At 43.4% G+C, this 20,365-nt stretch overlaps 1 protein-coding gene across 1 annotated transcript in view; it reads right to left on the bottom strand.

Moving 5' to 3' along the window:
• Positions 1-20,365, bottom strand: part of SYNE1 (spectrin repeat containing nuclear envelope protein 1) — a 2,361,447-nt gene that overhangs the window by 435,683 nt on the left and 1,905,399 nt on the right. Inside the window, exons 116-117 of the mRNA XM_078648775.1 lie at positions 13,080-13,213; positions 11,880-12,084 (exon numbers count right to left, since the gene is read on the bottom strand). Of these exons, the coding sequence (XP_078504901.1) occupies positions 11,880-12,084; positions 13,080-13,213 (339 nt within the window). The remainder of the gene's footprint in view (positions 1-11,879; positions 12,085-13,079; positions 13,214-20,365) is intronic.

Here is a 20,365-nt window from a genome sequence, read left to right on the forward strand (position 1 = left end):
AAAACCATAGGTTTTAAACACGTTATAGTTAGGAAGTAGCATTTAAAAAACCTATGAAATTCACTGAAAAAACCATAGGGTTTACACACGTTATAGTTAGGAAATAGCATTTACAAAACCTATGAAATTCACTGAAAAAACCATAGGTTTGAAACCAGTTATAGTTAGCTGGAAATTTTACTCGCATAAAACCAATGAAATTCCCACGTTATAGTTAGTTGGACTCACTATAACTTTGCGCGTGCAATGCACTGCTGATGACGTCACATATTACATCACTCATGACATGGTCAGTGACATCAGTCATGACATCACTGATGACACCATCCTTGTGACAGAGTGACAGACCTCTTTTCACTGTAATGTAACCCTTAAAACACATATTCAAAAATAGAAACAAAAATTTTCAAAAAAATGGAGATACCCATACCAGTTACAACAACCAATTCAATAATTCCACCATCTATATACACATCCACTCATTGATCAACAGTTCTATATAGTCACTCGTACATATACTCACTCATGATATGTAGTGATACACCTATACATCCTGTTACACACCGACAGTCATCCAAAAGATACTCTCACACATATTCACACATGCAAATAAACTATTGAACATCCATTTATTTGCATATACAGCTATACACACACAACCACCTTACTCCTATGGAAACTTACACATACTTACTCTCTTAAACAATCACTTATAGAAACACATACTTATCTAAACAGGAACTCTTACAATCTCTTTCTCTCACATATACTCACTTATATACATCAATATTCACATATATTAGATTAAAACATATGTAGTTACTGATAAAGACACTAGTGAGACAGTCATTCACTCACTAACACACACATATACACACTCTTCCACCCATACAGTCCTGCACATATTCTGTCTTCAAAACACATACAAAGAGAGTCAGTCATTCATGCATCTATGTGTTAAGTAATACCCCCACCAAACCATACAAACACTCATACTGATACTAACAAAAACATCTAATAACCCATATACATACACATGTAGCTACTCACCAACCCATGCAACCACTTATACACAAAGTGAAACACTAATACATATATTTAAATATTTAAACATTACTCTCTAATATATGTATTCACTAAGATACACTTAATAAACCACTTAACCAATCAATTAAAAAAAAAAAACATCCAAGTAAACACTTATTTAAACATTTATTCTTCCATCAACTTTTACATATACATATATAACACATATTTTTTTTTAAAAAGACACACATTCACTGGATGGTGTCATCAGTGATGTCATGACTGATGTCACTGACCATGTCATGAGTGATGTAATATGTGACGTCATCAGCAGTGCATTGCACGCGCAAGTTATAGTGAGTCCAACTAACTATAACGTGGGAATTTTATTGGTTTTATGCGAGTAAAATTTCCAGCTAACTATAACTGGTGTCAAACCTATGGTTTTTTCAGTGAATTTCATAGGTTTTGTAAATGCTATTTCCTAACTATAACGTGTGTAAAACCTATGGTTTTTTCAGTGAATATATATATATATATATATGACTTTTGAATGCGCTCCGGGGTCCCCGCGCATGTGCGGGACTATTAAGTGATTATGACTTTAGATGACTATCACAAAAAGAACAATTGATGGACAGAATGCAAAACAATGACATATATTCACCCCAGTACAGAGATCTGGGCCTAAATCCATTGTTTATTTGCTCACCATGTCATTCCAGTTTGGACCCAGCCATATGCAAATCAGTCTTCACCCTGCGCGCATTGGGAGCAGTTCAGCCCGATGTGCCAGGCCAGGTCCTCCTTGGACTGGAAACAAGCATCCTAGGACCAGTTTCGGGCTTTCACCCTCATCAGCCAAAATAGCTTGACTCCAGTGACATGGAGAGCACGGGACCCACGTCTGGGCATACCCGTCCCACTCGGGTGACACATGCAAAAAGAACAATTGATGGACAGAACGCAGAACAATGTCATACATTCACTCCAGTACAGAGATCTGGGCCTAAATCCATTGTTTTTTTGCTCACCATGCCATTCAAGTTTGGACCCAGCCATATGTAAATCCGTCTTGACCCTGAGCCCAATGGGAACAATCCAGCCTGAAGTGCCAGGCCAGGTCCTCCATGGACTGGAAACAAGCATCCTGGGACCGGTTTCGGGCTTTCAGCCCTCATCAGCCAAGATAGCTTGACTCTAGTGGCATGGAGAGCACGGGACTCACATCTGGGCATACCCGTCCCACTCAGGATGACAAATGCAAAAAGAACAATTGATGGACAGAATGCAGAACAATGTTATACATCCACCCCAGTACAGAGACCTGGGCCTAAATCCATCGTTGTTTTGCTCGCCATGCCATTCCAGTTTGGACCCAGCCATATGCAAATCAGTCCTGACCCTGCACCCAATGGGAATAGCCCAGCCCGCACTGCCAGGCAAGGTCCTCCCTGGACTGGAAACAAGCATCCTAGGACCGGTTTCGGGCTTGAAGCCCTCCTCAGACAGGATAGCTCGACTCCAGTGGCATGAAGAGCACAGGACCAATGTCTGGGAAAACCCGTCCCACTCGGGGTGACAAATGCAAAAAGAACAATTGATGGACAGAATGCAGAACTATGTCATAAATTCACCCCAGTACAGAGATCTGGGCCTAAATCCATCGTTTTTTTTGCTCACCATGCCATTCCAGTTTGGACCCAGCCATATGCAAATCAGTCCTGACCCTGCACCCAATGGGAACTGTCCAGACCAAACTGCCAGGCCAGGTCCTCCCTGGACTGGCAACAAACATCCTAGGACCGGTTTCAGGCTTTCAGTCCTAATCAGCGGGGATAGCTTGACTCCATTGACATGGAGAGCACGGGACCCACGTTTGAGCATCACCGTTCCACTGGGGGTGACAAATGCAAAAAGAACAATTGATGGAGAGAATGCAGAACAATGTCATACATTCACCTGTGCCCGATGGGAACAGTCCAGCCCAGGGATTGAGGACTATCCCCCGAAAGAGAAGATGGGGTTCATGTACTTGTGTTCAGAGATGAGAAAAGGTTGTATGAGAAAAAATATGACGCCCCACTTGGACCGATTCTGTGAGGAAATAGCATGGTGGAGGAAACTCCTGCTGCCCTTGTTATGAAGAAAAGCCCTCTTCCAGATGATGGAACTCTCCAGATTCTTGTATGCACCACAAAATCTCACATATTGGGTTCCTCATACTTTAAAAAAAAAAAAAAAAATATATATATATATATATATATATATATATATATATAAACGAGAACCAATAACATGAAAAAAAAGACTGTCTTAATGTGAGGAAATGGGGTGTATTATTCGGTCTGGTTGCATGACATCACCACACCAAGTAATATGTTATGTTATGTTATGTTATATTGAGCTTATAAAGCGGGCAGCTACTCAAAGTGTCCCGGCGCTAGCTCCTGAGAGAAAGAATGTCCGTGTATCAGATTAAAATAGCAAAGTCTTAAGTTTCTTTTTAAAAAGCACTGGGTCTTGGGTGGTCCTCAGGGCTAAGGGCAGCAGGTTCCAGGCCAAACCAGCCCGGCGCACAAAGGAGTTGCCACCAAGTCGCTGCCGCTTGAACTTCGGAATCTGCATCAGCCATTGGGCAGAAGACCGAAGCACTCGACCTGGCACATAGAAGGCAAATCTCCTTTGTAGGTATAAAGGGCCGGTGTCAAACAGGGCCCGGTGAGCAATAGTCAGCATTTTGAATTTCAGGCGTGACTCAACTGGCAGCCAGTGCAGGGCACGCAAGTGTGACCGTACACTATCTCTGGGAGAAAGCCCCAGAAGGAGTCTGACTGCCGAGTTCTGCACGACCTGCAATTTTTTGACCAAGGACCCCAAGCAGCTCACCAGGAGAGCATTGGCGTAGTCCAAACGAGAAAGAATCAACACACGGACCACAGTTTCTCTAGAGGTACTCGGCAAGAGGGGAAGAAACTTCATCAGACTCTTGAGTATGCCGAAACAAGTACCGGCCAATTTCTTCACATGCGTCGCAAAATGCAGATTTTGGTCGAACCAAACGCGAAGATTTTTTACAGCGCCAGTTTTGTCGGAGGGCCGAGGAAAACCCAGAGGCCAGAGCCTCTCTCTGAAATCTGAAGGAAAGGAGCCAAACAACAGCACCTCCGACTTCCCTTCATTACATTTCAGCTGAGCGTTGGATAGCCAGTGAAAAACAGAGGAAAGGCAGTTTTTGGCCAGCCCGACCGAGTCAGCTTCCTTGGGCCAGGTAAACATCAGCTGGGTGTCATCGGCGTAAGCCATCACCTTAGCCCCCAGTGATTCCGCAAGATACACAAGCGGAGTCACATAGATGTTAAAAAGGAGGGGGCTAAGTGCTGACCCCTGTGGCACCCCGTTGACGCCGGCAGAGGCGCAGAGGCACTCGGGGGGAGCCAAACTTGCTGCTGCTGCCGGCCCTCAAGGAAGGAGCTGATCCAGTGCCAAGCCTTGCCAACAATGCCGATAGCAGAGAGGCGGTTGAGGAGCATGGCGTGGGGGACAGTGTCGAATGCCGCCGAGAGATCCAGCATAACCAATGCTGCCCTCCCGCCGGCATCCAGACACTCCCGAATTGCCTCTGCAACCTCCAGCAAGGCTGATTCAGTGCTGTGAGCAGCAGGGAAGCCTGACTGGGCCGGATGAAGCCCCTTAGACTCCTCGATGAACTTGGTGAGTTCGAAGGTTACGGCCTTCTCACAAACTTTCGCCAAGCTAGGTAGTAGCGAAATAAGGCGATAGTTCTCAGGCACTAAAGGGTCCAAAGAGGGCTTCTTGAGCAGTGGAAGAATCAGGGCATGTTTCCAGGCAGTAGGCACGGAGGCTGTACAGAGTGACTTATTGATCAAGAAGTTCACCTCTGGATTAACGGTGTCAGCTAGGTCAGACAGTAGCCTAGCAGCACAGGGATCATTGGGAGAGCTGGACTTAAGAGCTTTCAAGATTTTAAGAGAGCTGGCCGAAAAGGTGAAGAGAGGCTCTTCCCTGCCGTATCATGGAGCCCTGGATAGATGGAGAGTGAAGCTTGGATACTGGCTATTTTATCCTTGAAGAAATACACTTCCAAACCCCTTAAGGTCCAGTACGTTTTGTCTGCCAAACCCTCAGCTCAACTCCGGGTAGTTGTGGCACTGAGCAGCAAAGCTTACACAGAGGAACTAGTGTAAAGCATTTAAAAACCACAGTGACAATTACAGAAGAATTTGACGCAACACTCAAGAAATCAACATTATTAAATAAAAATAGATTGTATTTTAATATGATTTAGACATTAGAAAGAACAATGTCATACATTCACCCCAGTACAGAGATCTGGGCCTAAATCCATTGTTTTTTTGCTCCCCATGCCATTCCAATTTGGACCCAGCCATATACAAATCAGTCCTGACCCTGCACCCAATGGGAATAGCCCAGCCCGAACTGCCAGGCAAGGTCATCCCTGGACTGGAAACAAACATCCTAGGATCGGTTTCGGGCTTGAAGCCCTCATCAGCCAGGATAGCTTGACTCCAGTGGCATGGAGAGCACAGGAACAATGTCTGGGCATACCTGTCCCACTCGGGGTGACAAATGCAAAAAGAACAATTGATGGACAGAATGCAGAACTATGTCATACATTCACCCCAGGGCTCAGTGAACTTCGGTGCAACTCTGTGCATTGGGTCTTGCTCCTTGGTGCGGCTTGAAGACTTTGTGCTACCATCTTGCCCCAGCAGGCTTCTTCAGCTGCTGTGGCCCTGTGCTGCACACAGGAGACGAGTCAACTGGCGCTTGGAGTCTCATAGCTTTGCTGGGCTCTGTAGATAGATTATCTCTTGAGCAAGATATGGCAGGCACAGTCCCTTCCTTCGCTAGCCACCAGGTGCATCCTCTCTTTGTTGGTCCCTCGAGTTCAGCAGGGCAGTCCTCCTTCGGTTCTTCTTCCAGTCAGTAGAGATCTGAGGTCTGGGTCCAAGGGGACCCTGTTTATGCTCAGAAAATTCCCCCAGGGCAAGATGCAGTAGGTAGCCAATGAGCTACGAAGTTCCCTTCCACCTAGTGACCACAACCTGCGGAGTGTTATATCTGGCTATCCCAGGAAGCACCATTCTGCCCACTCACAAGATAGCTAGACCCCTCTTTCAGTGTTCAGAACTCCTTGACCCACCCCTTGGGTGTCAGTACATGGGGCTCCATGCCCCTGTGGAATCCAGTTTTTACAACTGGTTTCCCCTCTTTGCTCCCAATGCCACCCTGTCTTCCTAAACAATGAGTCAGCCCTACCACTAGTGTTACATATCTGCCCTTCAAAGGCAGCCTCTCCTTTGATGCCTACCATTTGGGGCTAATATTCAAATGGCTTTCTGCAGGGGGGAGGCAACACCTCCCTGGCCTACAATCCATCATTGCTCTTTTTCCTGAGAGTTGCTGGCATGTCTCTCCAGGAGGGCAGAAGGCTGTCTTGTGGAACAGTCTCCATGTATGCCAGGAATGCCACAGGAGTTTTAAAGGCAACCAGGTGGCAGCTTTGTAAAAGCTGCACACTGCAGCTAGTTACATTAATTTCGACTTGAGATACAAGTCAGGCTTAAGGTAATGAATTGTTTGATATCCTGTAGTGGCCACTTTGGTCGCACCATTCAAGAGTTAGCACAGTTGAGGGGTCAGCGTGTAATCCTGTACTCGCGGAATGGGCAATCAAGTCTTTCCACAGTAAAAATTGTGTTTTTGCGTGATTACTGTCAGGGCATGTAAACTACATGTCCTGCCCATGTCATATGTTGCACCCTGCCTTAGGACTTTGTAGGCTTGCCAGAGGGGTGACTTACACAGATGTATTGGGGAAGTTGTGGCTTTGCCATTTCTTCCAATGGCAAAGTCGGGCTAGCAGTGCATGACACCTCTGCAGTGGCAGCTTTGGAGACTCGTTTTACTTGAGGGAACCACCAGGGTGGCACAACCAGTGAAGCAAGCCTGGGGTATCCCTCAAACTTACATGCCCAGGGTACAGAGTACCATATTCTAGGGACTTACAGATAAATTAGCCATTTCCAATTGGATACAGCCAATTCGACATATATTTTAGGGTCAGAGCACTGGCACCGAGGTCTGATTAGCAGGCCTCACTGCACTCTCAGAGTCTAAAAACCAGCAGCTTCAGTTAAACAACTTGGGGGTGACCACACAAAAATAGGTATCTCTTAAGTAGATTGAAAAGTTGCAAGCACTGTCATTCTTTGGAATGAAAATCCCATAGGAGAAACCAAATTATAGATTATAAACTACATGAAAAAAGTTGCCATGCTTTCTGGTTCTTAAAGTATGGACTTTATTGGGTCAAGGAGGCAAAAGCTTTCTCACAAATGAATATGGAGTGTGATATATCTATAAAAAAGACTTTTATTTATATGTACACAAATGTGCCAGACAACCAACAAATATGTCAAACAAGGCAAGAATATTAGTACAACCCACTAGAAAGTAGTGTTCTGTCAGGAAAGATAGTGTCCCACGCCTCATGTGTCACTCATAAAATGCCGATTATCAAACTCAGATTCTTTTGTGAAGTTAAAGGTTAAGTATACACTTGGGTAAATACCAGGCGGCTAGACACTATGGCGAGGGAGAATGCCCCAGACGGGTTTTGGCGCAGATGATCCATCCCCAGTATAGCATAGCTTATATTACTGAAATTCACACCTCCACAAATTAGATACTCACGTCCACAAATGCCATTCGGGACAAGTTTTGGAACTACTACAAGTCCTTATACACTGCCAAAGCTGAGAACGACTCCTCTGCTCAGGAGGATTACATGTCAGAGATCGCACTTGTGTACTTATAGAAGGGCATGCAGGATTTTTTTAGCAGAACCCATAGCAGTAGCAGATGTCCTTGGGGCCATAGATTCCTTGCGAGGCTCGTCTGCTCCGGGACTGGATGGGTTCACCGGGGACTTCTTTAAGGCATACAAGGACGTGCTGGCGCCACAGCTGATAGAGGTGTTTGCCGAGGCACTTGAAAGACAGATTCTGCCCCCTACATTACGAGAGGCGGTCAATATCCTTCTTCCCAAACCGGGTAAAGACCCATCCCATTGCAGTTCATAGAGACCCCTCTCACTTTTGAACTTAGACTATAAAATATTAGCAAAGATTATCGCTAACCGTCTCTACCAGTGGATGGAGTTTATCATCTCTCCAGCACAGTCGAGTTTCGTTCCCCACTGCTCCACCTCATTAAATCTAAGGACGATTTTCTCGGTTTTACAGAGAATTGATCCGAAGGTCCCCACCGCGGCTATACTTTTAGACACGGAAAAGGCTTTCGATTTGCTGGAATGGCCCTTTTTCCTCTCTGTGATGTGCCGTATGGGTATGCCCATGGGCTTTATAGCCACCACCACCTTATTGTATAGCAAACCAACAGTAAGACTCCGTCTGAACAGCACACTGTCCGGACCGTTCTCACTTTCACGCAGCATGAGGCAATGGTACCTGCTATCCCCTCTATTATTCATCCTGGCCATGGACCCTTTGATTCTCCATTTCCAGGAGAGACATTTACATAGAGGTCTACAGTTCAACACTGGCACCCTACTAATGTTGCTTTATGCAGACGATACCATCCTATATGTTAGAAAACTTCAGGAAAATTTAGAACCGTTAATTAGAGAGATAATTAGGTTTGGCCGCATCTCGGGCAAGGTATTTACTGGCACAAATCCGTGATTTTCCCTTAACTATCAGTAAAATTCCATGGGACCTCAAATTCCCCCTCGAGTGGTGCAGAGACTCGGTTAGGTATTTGGGCATACACATCCATCAGGACACTGACCAGATAATCCGCCTAAACTATGGATGTGCAGTAAGTGCCTTGGATGCGCAGGTGGAACGCTGGCTGCATTTACCCCTTTCTATGGCAGGAAGGGTCACGCTCTTAAAGATGGTGGTGCTGCCCAAGTTTCTGTGCCTTTTCAACAATATTCCTATACCCCTCACTACCCTTTTTTTTCCAACACTACGTACACACCTCATCAAATTGGTATGGGGGAAGCGGGCCAGGGTTCGCTGGCAGGTTGTGACCCTCCCATACGAGAGTGGGGAGTTTGGGGTCCCAGACTTACTCTTGTATTACTTAGTGGCCCAATGCAGCTACTCGTGTGCCTGGTTTCATCCGGATGCACGCATTCCATATCTGCACCCGGAGGCAAACTTTGTACTACCCGAGAGGCTGGTCACGGTGTTGCCAAAGGGGGTCCCCAGAGACCCAAAAGATATACAGACAGTATCTACTAGCTGGGCGTGGAATAAGCTGTTGTGGTTCACTGGTGCCGCTTCCTTTTATTCATCTGCCCTCCCCTCCCCTAATCCCCCCTGGTTGCATATTACAGGAGAAAAATTTGTACAACTCACCCTAGCCAAGTTCGACATCACGAGGGTGGGAGACCTGTATCCGAATGGACATATCTTCTCAGTGACAGAGAACGCCTGATTCCAGAACATCCCTTTCATGGACAATTTCATATCAGGGCGAATTCGTTCAGCCCAGCAAGCCGCTTTACCCTCCTACCCTGTAAATTCCGACTACTTCGCTCCACTCACATTAGTCATTGAAATAGAGACTGGTGCGCACCTTGTCGCAAAACTATACAAAGAGTACGCAAACATCCGTCGGGTGAGCGATGATGGGGTGCGCAAGGAATGGGAAGAAGACCTGGGTCGAGAAATTACTGATGACCAATGGTCAAATGCTGCACAGTAACGCGGGATGTATCACTAAACAGCAGACACAAGCTGTTACATTTCACGTTTTTGCGCCACGTTTATTGTACTCCGGCCAAAACACACCGGTTAGACCCCTCCAGACCTCATCACTGTCATAAATGCAACACCCCTCATGCAGAGTTTGCGCACCTAACATGGTGCTGTCCTAGATTACAGGCTATTGGGAACAAACACACTCTGTCCTGGGAACCATGATTAATTTAACCCTGACACCCACGCCAGCAGTAGCGTTGTTAGGATACATTGTTAGGATACACTGTGAATTTCCCCAAGAAAGCCAGAAGGTGTGCGTCCCTGTGCCTATTATTGGCCAAAAGAGAAATAGCATTAGTGTGGGGCAGCAGGAGGGTTCCTACTCTACAGGGGTGGTTACGAAGCTTGGTATACTGTAAATTACATAGCAAAGTTTACTCCAGCTTATGCCAAGTTCGCCGCGCCCAAAGCATTTGGGGTCCACACCAGGCATAAGTAGAATTTCAAAGACTAGACGCTAATTCACAACTGGCAAGTGGCTTGGTCCCAGAGGGCGTGGGGTGATGTGCACAAACGCTGGGCTTGGAAATACATGACTTTGGAATTGCTCAACTCGAGCACACCATTATATATAGACAGGTATATCAGCCATATACAGAAGGAAGGCATAAGATGGAGGGTCTAAATAGCTATGGGCATATAACTGGGACATGTCTAAGCCGATGTAACCGAGACATTCAACAGAGACTTTTATAGCTGAGAGGATGTCAAAGGCATCCTGACAGATCATTGTAATAATATGTGACATCGCTAAATGATGATATGTGAATTTGTATAACAGTTAACCACCATGTTTGTAATACGTGATTATGAGAAAAATTGGAAAATAAAGGATTCAAAAAAAAAAAGTTAAAGGTTAAGGGGGAAAGAGTAGTTAGGGACATAGAATAAGAGGACTGGCTAGAAGAGCTGGCATACCACAAAGGAGAGGCAATTAGGGCAGGATTCAGTCTTGTCCAATTGAAAATCTTTCATAGGATGTATTATTCTTGAACAAAGACCTCTGGTTCTACAAACGTGTCGACATAGTATAGAGAATGTGAGCAAGAGAGCACATTCTATCATACCTAGTGGCAGCATGCCAAGATACAAAGATTTTGGAGTAAGATGACGGAGACGTTGCATGATTTTGTGGGCACCCCCACTAAAGCTATTACCTAGTTCTGAGCATAAATGTAAATGCCAGCATTTGTAAAGCGCACAGCTGCGTCCGACGGAGGTGTCCCGGCGCTGGGGGCCCTCTGGAACATTAGGCAAGCTGTTGCCCAGAGTCACATGGTGCTGGGCTAACCTGCCGCCAGAGCCGGGGATCGAGCCGTGAACCCTGTGGTCCGGAGTCAGGCACCCTGGCCGCTGTGCCACACCTCTTCCATGTTGGGTATTTGGGGTGATATGAAGACTGCACAGTACTTAAACCTTTTTGGATGTCATGCTTGTTGTGGTCAGGAGAGACAATGTCCTGAAGTGGGGTAGACGGTGGTCTCAGATATTTAAAATCTTGTTTACAAATCTCAACTCATGTACGGAAGCAGAAAGATGGGGACATGTAAACAACTTTGAAAATATGTGGGGGTCAGGAGTTGTCACAGTGGTCTGTATTGAGGAACATATATTAATGCAAATTCTTAGAATGTTGATAAGGAATTGGAAGCAGGGGAAATCCACTCAAACTGTATTTCGTAAATGAAAAGCAAAGCCTAGTTGCAAATGAATTCTTTGGTATATATTTATTTAATTTGTGTCAGCGAAAGCACATATATTTTTTGTTTCAAGAGCACTAGGGTGTGGAAACAAAATGTAGAATTAAAAATAACTAAAATGAAAACAATTGCTTTAACTGTATGAAGCTATTAAAGATGTATTTAGATAATAGCTACACTGTTGAATTCCTTGTTCCACAGAAACATATCTCATTTTTTTGTACCTGAGAACGTGGTACTTTCTCGGATCACAACCATATTTCTTTTCATTGTGACTTTCCCACATAAACTGGTGAAAAATGGATGGACTCACGTTGCAGTCATGAATCCAAAGAGTAACTTCATCATCAGCAATATCCTTGTTTGTGGCAGTCTTCAGCAGCTCATTGGTTCTCTCCTCATGCTGGTGGACTGTGGCTGAACACTGGCTGCAATAGTCTTTGTACCTCTTCCAGAGCTGCAGCAGAGCTTTGCTTGCATGCAACTGCTCTGCAATCTCTTCCAGCAAGTTATTCCACCTTCCAATTACAATTGAGAACTTAGTTCAGCAAAATAAATGAAATTAAACTGCATTGCATTACAAATTATATTTCCACATCAATAATTAAAAAATCAGTTTATAGAGCTATGATACTGCAGAACATTACTTTAGATGAGTGTATGGCTTCCTTCTGGCAATAGTTAGAGATCATAAACCCTAATCACGGTGAAGTGTTGAAACACAATATTTACATGTTAATAAACGTTTAGCATAGAAAAACGTTCCACCAATCTGCGTGTGGCATCATTCATAAATCAATCAAACAACAACTTTACTGAGGATATCAACCTACCCGGAACAGACTTTAACACGACCACAAAGAATGCTCTCTCAAGAAATCCTCAGTGTAAAACACCATTGAGTCCATGGTTGATTGGGCTGACATTCTAGGCAACGTAAAATGGCCATTATACTCAACCTGCCAACACATGACTTTGTGAGGATGATTGCAATGTCACGCATTGTGTTTCGTTCATGTGAATAATTTATGGGGCTTGTTCAAGTTGTTTTTTAGATACTAAATGGTTTAAAAAGTACACATAATTACAAACCATTTGTAAGTGTCCGTCTTCAATGAAGCCAATGATCACATCATTACACTGTTGCAGCCGTTTCCACTTCCAACACAGAGATCATTCTGAACATTTGCCACTGTGATGAGACAATGTTGGCCACGGTGTTGCAATACAAAAATTGTTATACGTCCGGATCATAATAGGCATTACAAATTATTGCCTCAATATATATAATTTATAAAAATACATATCTGTATAGTTCTTTAATCCTTTCTAACAAGTTATAAAAAACAAACACAAATCACTGATTTTGTGGGATTAAGTCTGCACATGTCCAAAAAAAACATGATATACAAGGCTGACACCCAGTGAAGTCAGAGCCTTAGGCAGGTCAGTAGGATTCAGTAGGGACAGGTGCTGAAAAGATATATACACACAGTAGAAACATGTTCCTTACCTTAAGTTCACTTCCTTTAATGTATTAGTGAGTGTTTCAGTCATCGGAGGGTGACATTCTTTCAAAAGCTGATTGGTCATTCTACCAAACTTCTGCAAACCATCCTCTTGTTTTTCAAGCTCATCATGTAGACTCTGCACAAAGTTATGGAAAAATAGTAAAGAGCTTTAGTGAAATTGGTCTCAATAGCTCCTTTACTTGCAACACTGCAAAGAAAAATAAATATACGTGTTTTGAGTTAGCCCACGCTGTTCAGGTGTTCACACCGTTTTATGTCAGATTATCAAAATCAGAAATATCATCCAAGTCAAATATTGTGGCCTAAATACACTTTACAAAAATATTGTTGAATTTCTAATCTTAACTCAAATTGTGAGTATTTTTGTAAACACTATTTAGGACATAATATTTATGTCAGACAATATTCTTACTTCAATATTTTGATATTTCCAATTTGTTATAGCATTTATTTACAATATACCTTCTACATCGAATACTTCTCTACATCCAGCAGCTCCAACCTACTGTTTGTGTGTTTAGTCTTTAAATTATGGTTCAGGCTCACCAGATCACTCATTCTGAGTACCCGAGTGTGGTAATGCTGAATAGAGAATTACCCTTACCAAGGAATTTGGTTTTTCCAGCATGATTAGTGAATCATGACGAGCTTCAAATTTCAGAAGGGGGAATAATACAGTAATTAGAAAGTAAAAACGCATGTTTTCTTCTGTTCTTCATACATTTTACCTACAATATAACTTTCATAATGTTTTACCATGCAAAGTCGGTGCAGGGGGGCGGGCTGCTATGTCGGGGCGGGCGGGGGTCGGGGAAGCCTGATTGCTCCCGGACAAGGTCGGGGCGGGCTGCTAGTAATTAGATAAACAAGCCAGTCAAAAACACTTTAAACTAAAAAAAAACAGAGAAATTCACCACTTATAGTTTACTGAGCTAACAAGAACTTGTGCCCCCGCAATTCTTTGCTTATGAACTCAAAGAAAGCACCGCTCATGACATGTTCAATGACATCTTTGATTACATCAACGATAATGTCTCATATTACATCATTGATGACAACACTGACATAAGTCAAGCACTGCTTTTATTCATTTCAGGTTTGCTTGGCGGGTATCCAAAGACGATACAATGTACCTGGAGAGGTAAAGTTACCAAGGTTCCCTACTTTCTTACATTTTCACACAACTATAGGGAGGTCTTTAAGCAGGGCATGGGGAACACTAGTCATAGTTAACTCAGTCAACTATAACTGGTGCATTTCTGTTTTTTTTTTATATATGGTTAAAGTGACCCTATAGTTAGGTAAATACCCAAAAATCTCAATTGTGAAAAGAAGCAGGCATGGACTTCAGATATTGCAGTGCCAAACTATGAGTTTATTTAAAAGTTAATGAATATTGCCCATGATGCGTTTCAGCCACATCAAATGGCCTTGATCACATGATTGCTCTACAACATTTCCTGAATTTGAACCTAGATGTCACGTGATTCACTCCTACATATAACACAATAGCAACTGAGGACAGACTATCTGTGAACTGTACCTTCAGACCATCGCCACAAGTGTACTAATATACATATTGCAAACTATAAACAACACATTATAAGAAATGAATCAGAGTACTGTAACCATTAGTGCTGGTAAAGTTCAATTAAGACTTCTCGATATACCAGGAGGCAAATGTGCCACCTCATTCCCAATTGTATAGAAACTTCACAACAATATATATATATATACTCAAATTTCTTATTTTCTTATTCAAATACTAATACAATCCATATGGAAATATACTATAACAAATCTGTGCAAATGCTCCTACTATACAGTAATGCGTTGTTCATAAATATAAATATTATAGTTTAAAAATACAAATATAGCAATGATCATAGCAATAATTAAAGTGCACTGCATGTCGGTCATTCATCATCTTGTTTCAAATATACCAGCCTAAATGCTTAATGAGGGACGACTAATTCCACTCTGAATAATCATAATGTCAGTTGTCCTTTTGTAGATCAAAAATTATCTTAAAGTGTAGTGTAGTTCCTATATTCCCAATAGGCTCTGCGCATTGGAATAATATAAACAGCAGTGTAGACGTGGGACTGAGGTCGACTAGGTCTCTACTGACTATATTAGACTAAATTAGTTTTGCCAGCTAGCTCAGAGGTCACTAGAAACTTTCTCGAATAAACAAGGAGGAGTTTAACTTCCCTGGATAGACAAGAAGGGATTCGCTTCTGACAACCATAAACAGGACAACTTTGCTCCCTCAGAATAAGAGTGTATCTCTAGAGTCGTGTGAAAACAATAGACAGCTATTTTACTCAGTCAATCGTGCATACTTAGTTTCACCAGAGTGCAGAGAAATAGAGAGACAGGCGTTTTCAATAAAAGGTGTTATTTATTGAGCAGTCTTCTTTCTCATGTAAGAGAAATGAATTGCCACAATTGCAATACTTAACATGAAGTAAAGTGTGTACAGTAAATAGAGTATTATGAAATAATACTGTAAAAGCATTGATATGGTTTCTTAGCCATATGATACTTTAAAATGGATAAAATATATACATACATAAATACATTGACTAACGTACTCAACTGGTGCTTCTAATCAACGCCTACCCCGGTGTACCTGAACTAAGCCTAATACGTGGGAAGGAGTAAGTAAGGAATATGCTACTTACCAGAATGCATCTGTTCTTGGCATAGAGGGCTGCAGAGTGGTACATTTATGAATAGATCGCCATCTGGTGTTGGGCTCGGATGATTGCACTTGTTTTTCTTCTGGAGAAGTCTTTGTCGTCATAGATGACTCCTCCTTTTGGTGTCAGTGCGCATGGGCATCGGCTCCATCCTTAGATTGTTTTGCCATAGTAGAGTTAGATGGAGTAGTGTAGTATAATACATAAAGATATGCCCATGTAAGTGTATCTAAATAAGATAATGTTGGGACAGACACAGGTTTCCGGGGAGGCAGGGAGGGCATGTACCACTCTGCAGCCCTCTATGCCAAGAACAGATGCATACTGGTAAGTAGCATATTCCGTTCGAGGCATATGGGCTGCAGATGGTACATTTATGAATAGATTGTACAGCAGTTACCTCCCTAGCGGTGGTCACCAGTTTCTGTCGCAACTGTTTGAAATAGAGTTTTTAATACAGCTTGGCCCACTCTGGCTTGTTGTGCAGCCTGTACATCAACACAGTAGTGCTTTGTGAATGTATGTGGTGTAGACCAAGTTGCTGCTCTACATATGTCATCTAGGGGAATGTTCCCTAAGAATGCCATAGATGCTCCTAGTTTTCGTGTAGAATGAGCTCTAGGAGGAACAGTTAATGTTCTCTTTGCTTTAATGTAACATATTTGTATACATCTTACAATCCATCTAGCGATGCCTGCTTTAGAGATAGGATTGCCCTTATGTGTTGGGGAAAATGCTACAAATAGTTGTTTAGTTTTCCTGAAGTTTTGTGTTCTTTCTATGTAGTACAAAATGGCTCTTTTGACATCTAGTGCTACCGTCTGTGGCTTTGGAAAGAAGACTGGTAGTTCCACTGGCTGGTTGATGTGAAATGCTGAAATTACTTTAGGCAAGAACTTTGGGTTTGTTCTAAGAACCACTTTATTCTGGTGTAACTGTAGGAATGGTTCTTGTATTGCCAATGCCTGTAATTCACTTACTCTCCTGAGTGAGGTAATGGCTATAAGGAAAGCCACCTTCCATGTAAGGAATTGTATTTCGCACCTATGCATAGGTTCGAAAGGTGGCCCCATTAGTCTGGTGAGTACTACGTTGAGGTTCCAGACTGGGGAAGGTGGTAATCTTGGTGGAATGACTCTTTTAAGGCCTTCCATGAAGGCTTTTATCGCTGGTACTCTGAACAATGATATGTGTTGCCTGTTTTGTAGGTACGCTGCTATAGCTGCTAGGTGTACCCTGATAGATGTGTACGCTAGATTACATTGCTGCAAGTGTAATAAGTAGCAAATAATTTCCTTTGTTGATACGTCCAGAGGGTTGATATTGTTATTAGTACAGTGTATAGCAAACCTCTTCCACTTAGCTGCATAGCATGCTCTGGTGGTGGGACGTCTCGCTTGTTTAATTATCTCCATGCAGTTTGGGGGTAGATCTAAGTACCCAAATTCTAGGATTTCAGGAGCCAGATCGCTAGGTTCAATTGTGTGGGATCTGGGTGCATTATTTCTCCATGGTTCTGTGTAAGGTGCATGGGTAGAATTTGTAGCTTTTGATGTGGCACTTGTGAGAGTTGCAGGAGCGTGGTGAACCACGGTTGTCTTGCCCACGTGGGTGCTACTAGTATCATGGTCATTGAGTGTTGTTGTAGTTTTCTGACCACTAATGGGATTAGTGGGAGAGGGGGAAAAGCGTATGCAAATTTGTTGGACCAATTTATCCATAACGCATTGCCCTGCGACAGGTGGTGCGGGTACCTGGACGCGAAGCTTTGGCATTTTGCGTTCTGATGAGTGCCAAAGAGGTCTATCTCTGGCTGTCCCCATCTTTGGAAGAATGGCTGCAGTATTTGTTGGTGCAGTTCCCATTCGTGTATTTGTTCCGACTGTCTGCTTAAGATGTCTGCTATCTGGTTTTGGACTCCTGGTAGGTGTTCGGCTAACAGATAGATGTTTTGAGGAATGGCCCATCTCCAGATTTCCTGTGCTAGTCTGGATAGTTGGAGAGAGTGCGTCCCCCCTGTTTTTGAATATAATACATTGCTGTCATGTTGTCTGTTCTGATCAGGACTGCTTTGTTGGTAACATGTATTTGGAAGGCTTTCAATGCTAGAAACACCGCTAGTAGTTCTAGGTAATTGATGTGCAGTCTTTTTTCCCGCACACTCCACCTTCCTTGTACTGTGTATTTCTCCATATGTGCTCCCCATCCTGTGAGCGATGCGTCCGCTGTTATTGTCACCTGTGGAATTGGTTCTAGGAACGACCGCCCCTTGGCAATGTTTGTTGTGTTCCACCACTTCAGAGAGCGGTGTGTGCGGTCGTCTACCAACACCAGATCTGTAATCTGTCCTTGAGCCTGATTCCACTGTGTCGCTAAGCATTCTTGTAGCGGATGCATTTGTAGTTTGGCATATGGAATTAGCAGTATGCAGGATGACATCATCCCTAATAGCTGCATGAACACTCTTGCTGGTAGTGAGTGTTGTGGCTGGAATCTTTGAATGATTGTAAGCATTGTTTGGATCCTGACTGGATTGGGGTATACTTTGGCTTTTTCTGTGTCTATAGTAGCCCCCAGATATTGTTGAACCTTGCTTGGTTGTAGGTGTGACTTTGTGTAGTTCACCGTGAACCCTAGCTGGTGTAGTAGCTGAATTGTCTTTTGTGTGTTTTGAAGACATTCCTCTTGTGACTTGGCCTTTATTAGCCAGTCGTCCAAGTATGGGAAGACATGTATTTGTTGTCTTCTTAGGTGAGCTGCCACCACTGCCAGGCATTTTGTGAACACCCTTGGTGCCGTTGTGACACCAAACAGAAGGACTTTGAACTGATAATGTTGTCCTTCTACCACAAACCTGAGGTATTTCCTGTGGGCTTTGTGAATCGGGATATGAAAGTAAGCGTCTTTTAGATCCAGTGTAGAAAGAAAGTCCCCTTTCTTCAGTAAAGGAAGTACCTGTTGGAGCGTGACCATGTGGAAATGTTCCGAATTTATGTATGCGTTGAGAGGTCTTAGGTCCAGTATCGGTCTTAGAGACCCATCCTTTTTGGGAATTAGGAAGTATAGGGAGTATACTCCTGTTCCTTGTTGGTGCTGTGGAACCTTCTCTATGGCATGCTTTCCTAGCAGGGATAGTACTTCCTGCTTTAACAGTGTCAGGTGATCTTGTTTCATTGGACGCTGTTTGGGGGGGATGTTTGGTGGGGTAGATGTGAGTTCCAGGCAATAACCATGTTGGATAATTTGTCTCACCCACCTGTCTGATGTGATGTTTTCCCAGACAGGTAGGAACTGTGATAGGCGTCCCCCGACCGGTGTTATATGGTCTGGGGGGAGCTGTATGAAGTCACTGCTTTGGGGTTGGAGAGTTGCGGTTGTTGTTGTTTCCGCGACCTCTACCCTTGTTGTTGTTACCTCTGTAACTACCTCTAGAATTACCTCTGGGTGATGTAGGTGTAAAAGAGGTTTGTTGCTGGCTTGTACCTGTATTTTTGGATCCTCTTCTATAGGTGGACCTACGAAAGGAACCTCTTTGTGTCGGCTGTTGCAATGCTCCCATTGATTTAGCCGTTTCCGTATCCTTTTTCATCTTTTCTAAGGCCTCATCTATCCCTGTGCCGAAAAGTGTTTTCCCATCAAAAGGTTGGTTCAGTAACGATGTTTGTACCTCTTGTTTGAACCCTGATACCCTGAGCCATGCATGTCTCCTTAACATGATGCTTGTGTTTGTAGATCTTGCTGCAGTGTCTGCCGCGTCTAGGGCGCACTTTATGGAAGTGTTAGTAATTAACTTCCCTTCTTGTATGAGTTGATCTGCCCTCTTTTGATGTTCTTTCGGGAGATGTGTGATGAGTTTTTCTAATTCATCATAATGCGCTCTGTCATACCTTGCAAGTAGTGCTTGCGTATTAGCTATGCGCCAGCTGTTTGCCGCTTGAGATGCTACTCTCTTGCCAGAGGCATCTATTAGCTTAGACTCTTTGTCAGGAGGTGGAGCTTCTCCTGTAGATAAAGAGTTTGCTCTCTTACGAGCGTTTGTGACCACTAGTGAGTCTAGAGGAATTTGCCCTTTAATGTATATTGGGTCTTTTGGAGCTGCCCTATATTTCTTATCGATTCTTGGGTTCAGTACCCTAGCCCTCACTGGGTCTTTGAATATCTCTGATGTATGACTGAGAAGGCCCTTAAGCATTGGTAGTGTTCCTGATGTTCTTTGTGCAGTAGGTAGTGTTTCTAATAAGAAATCCTCTATTTGAGGTTCTGCATGTAGTTCTACCTTGTAATATGTTGCTGCTCTATTAATGAGTTGCGCAAAACCAGTATTATCATCAGGAGGTGAAGGTTTTGAAGGATACATTTCAGGGTCGTTATCGTTATCTGACCCTACATTGTACTCTTCCCATGGGTCTGCCTCCTCTGGGATTGTGTCTTCATCATCCCCAGGATGTTCCCCCTCCCCTGTGTCACTCTCTACATCTGTTGTAGGTGTAGATGGTCGTGTGGGAGGAATATTTGGTCTATTGTGAGGAAGAGGAGAAGATGGTGTGTGTCTAAGTTTTGGA

The sequence above is a fragment of the Lissotriton helveticus genome, chromosome 6, assembly GCF_964261635.1.
Source record: "Lissotriton helveticus chromosome 6, aLisHel1.1, whole genome shotgun sequence".
In the NCBI taxonomy this organism is placed as follows: Eukaryota; Metazoa; Chordata; class Amphibia; order Caudata; family Salamandridae; genus Lissotriton; species Lissotriton helveticus.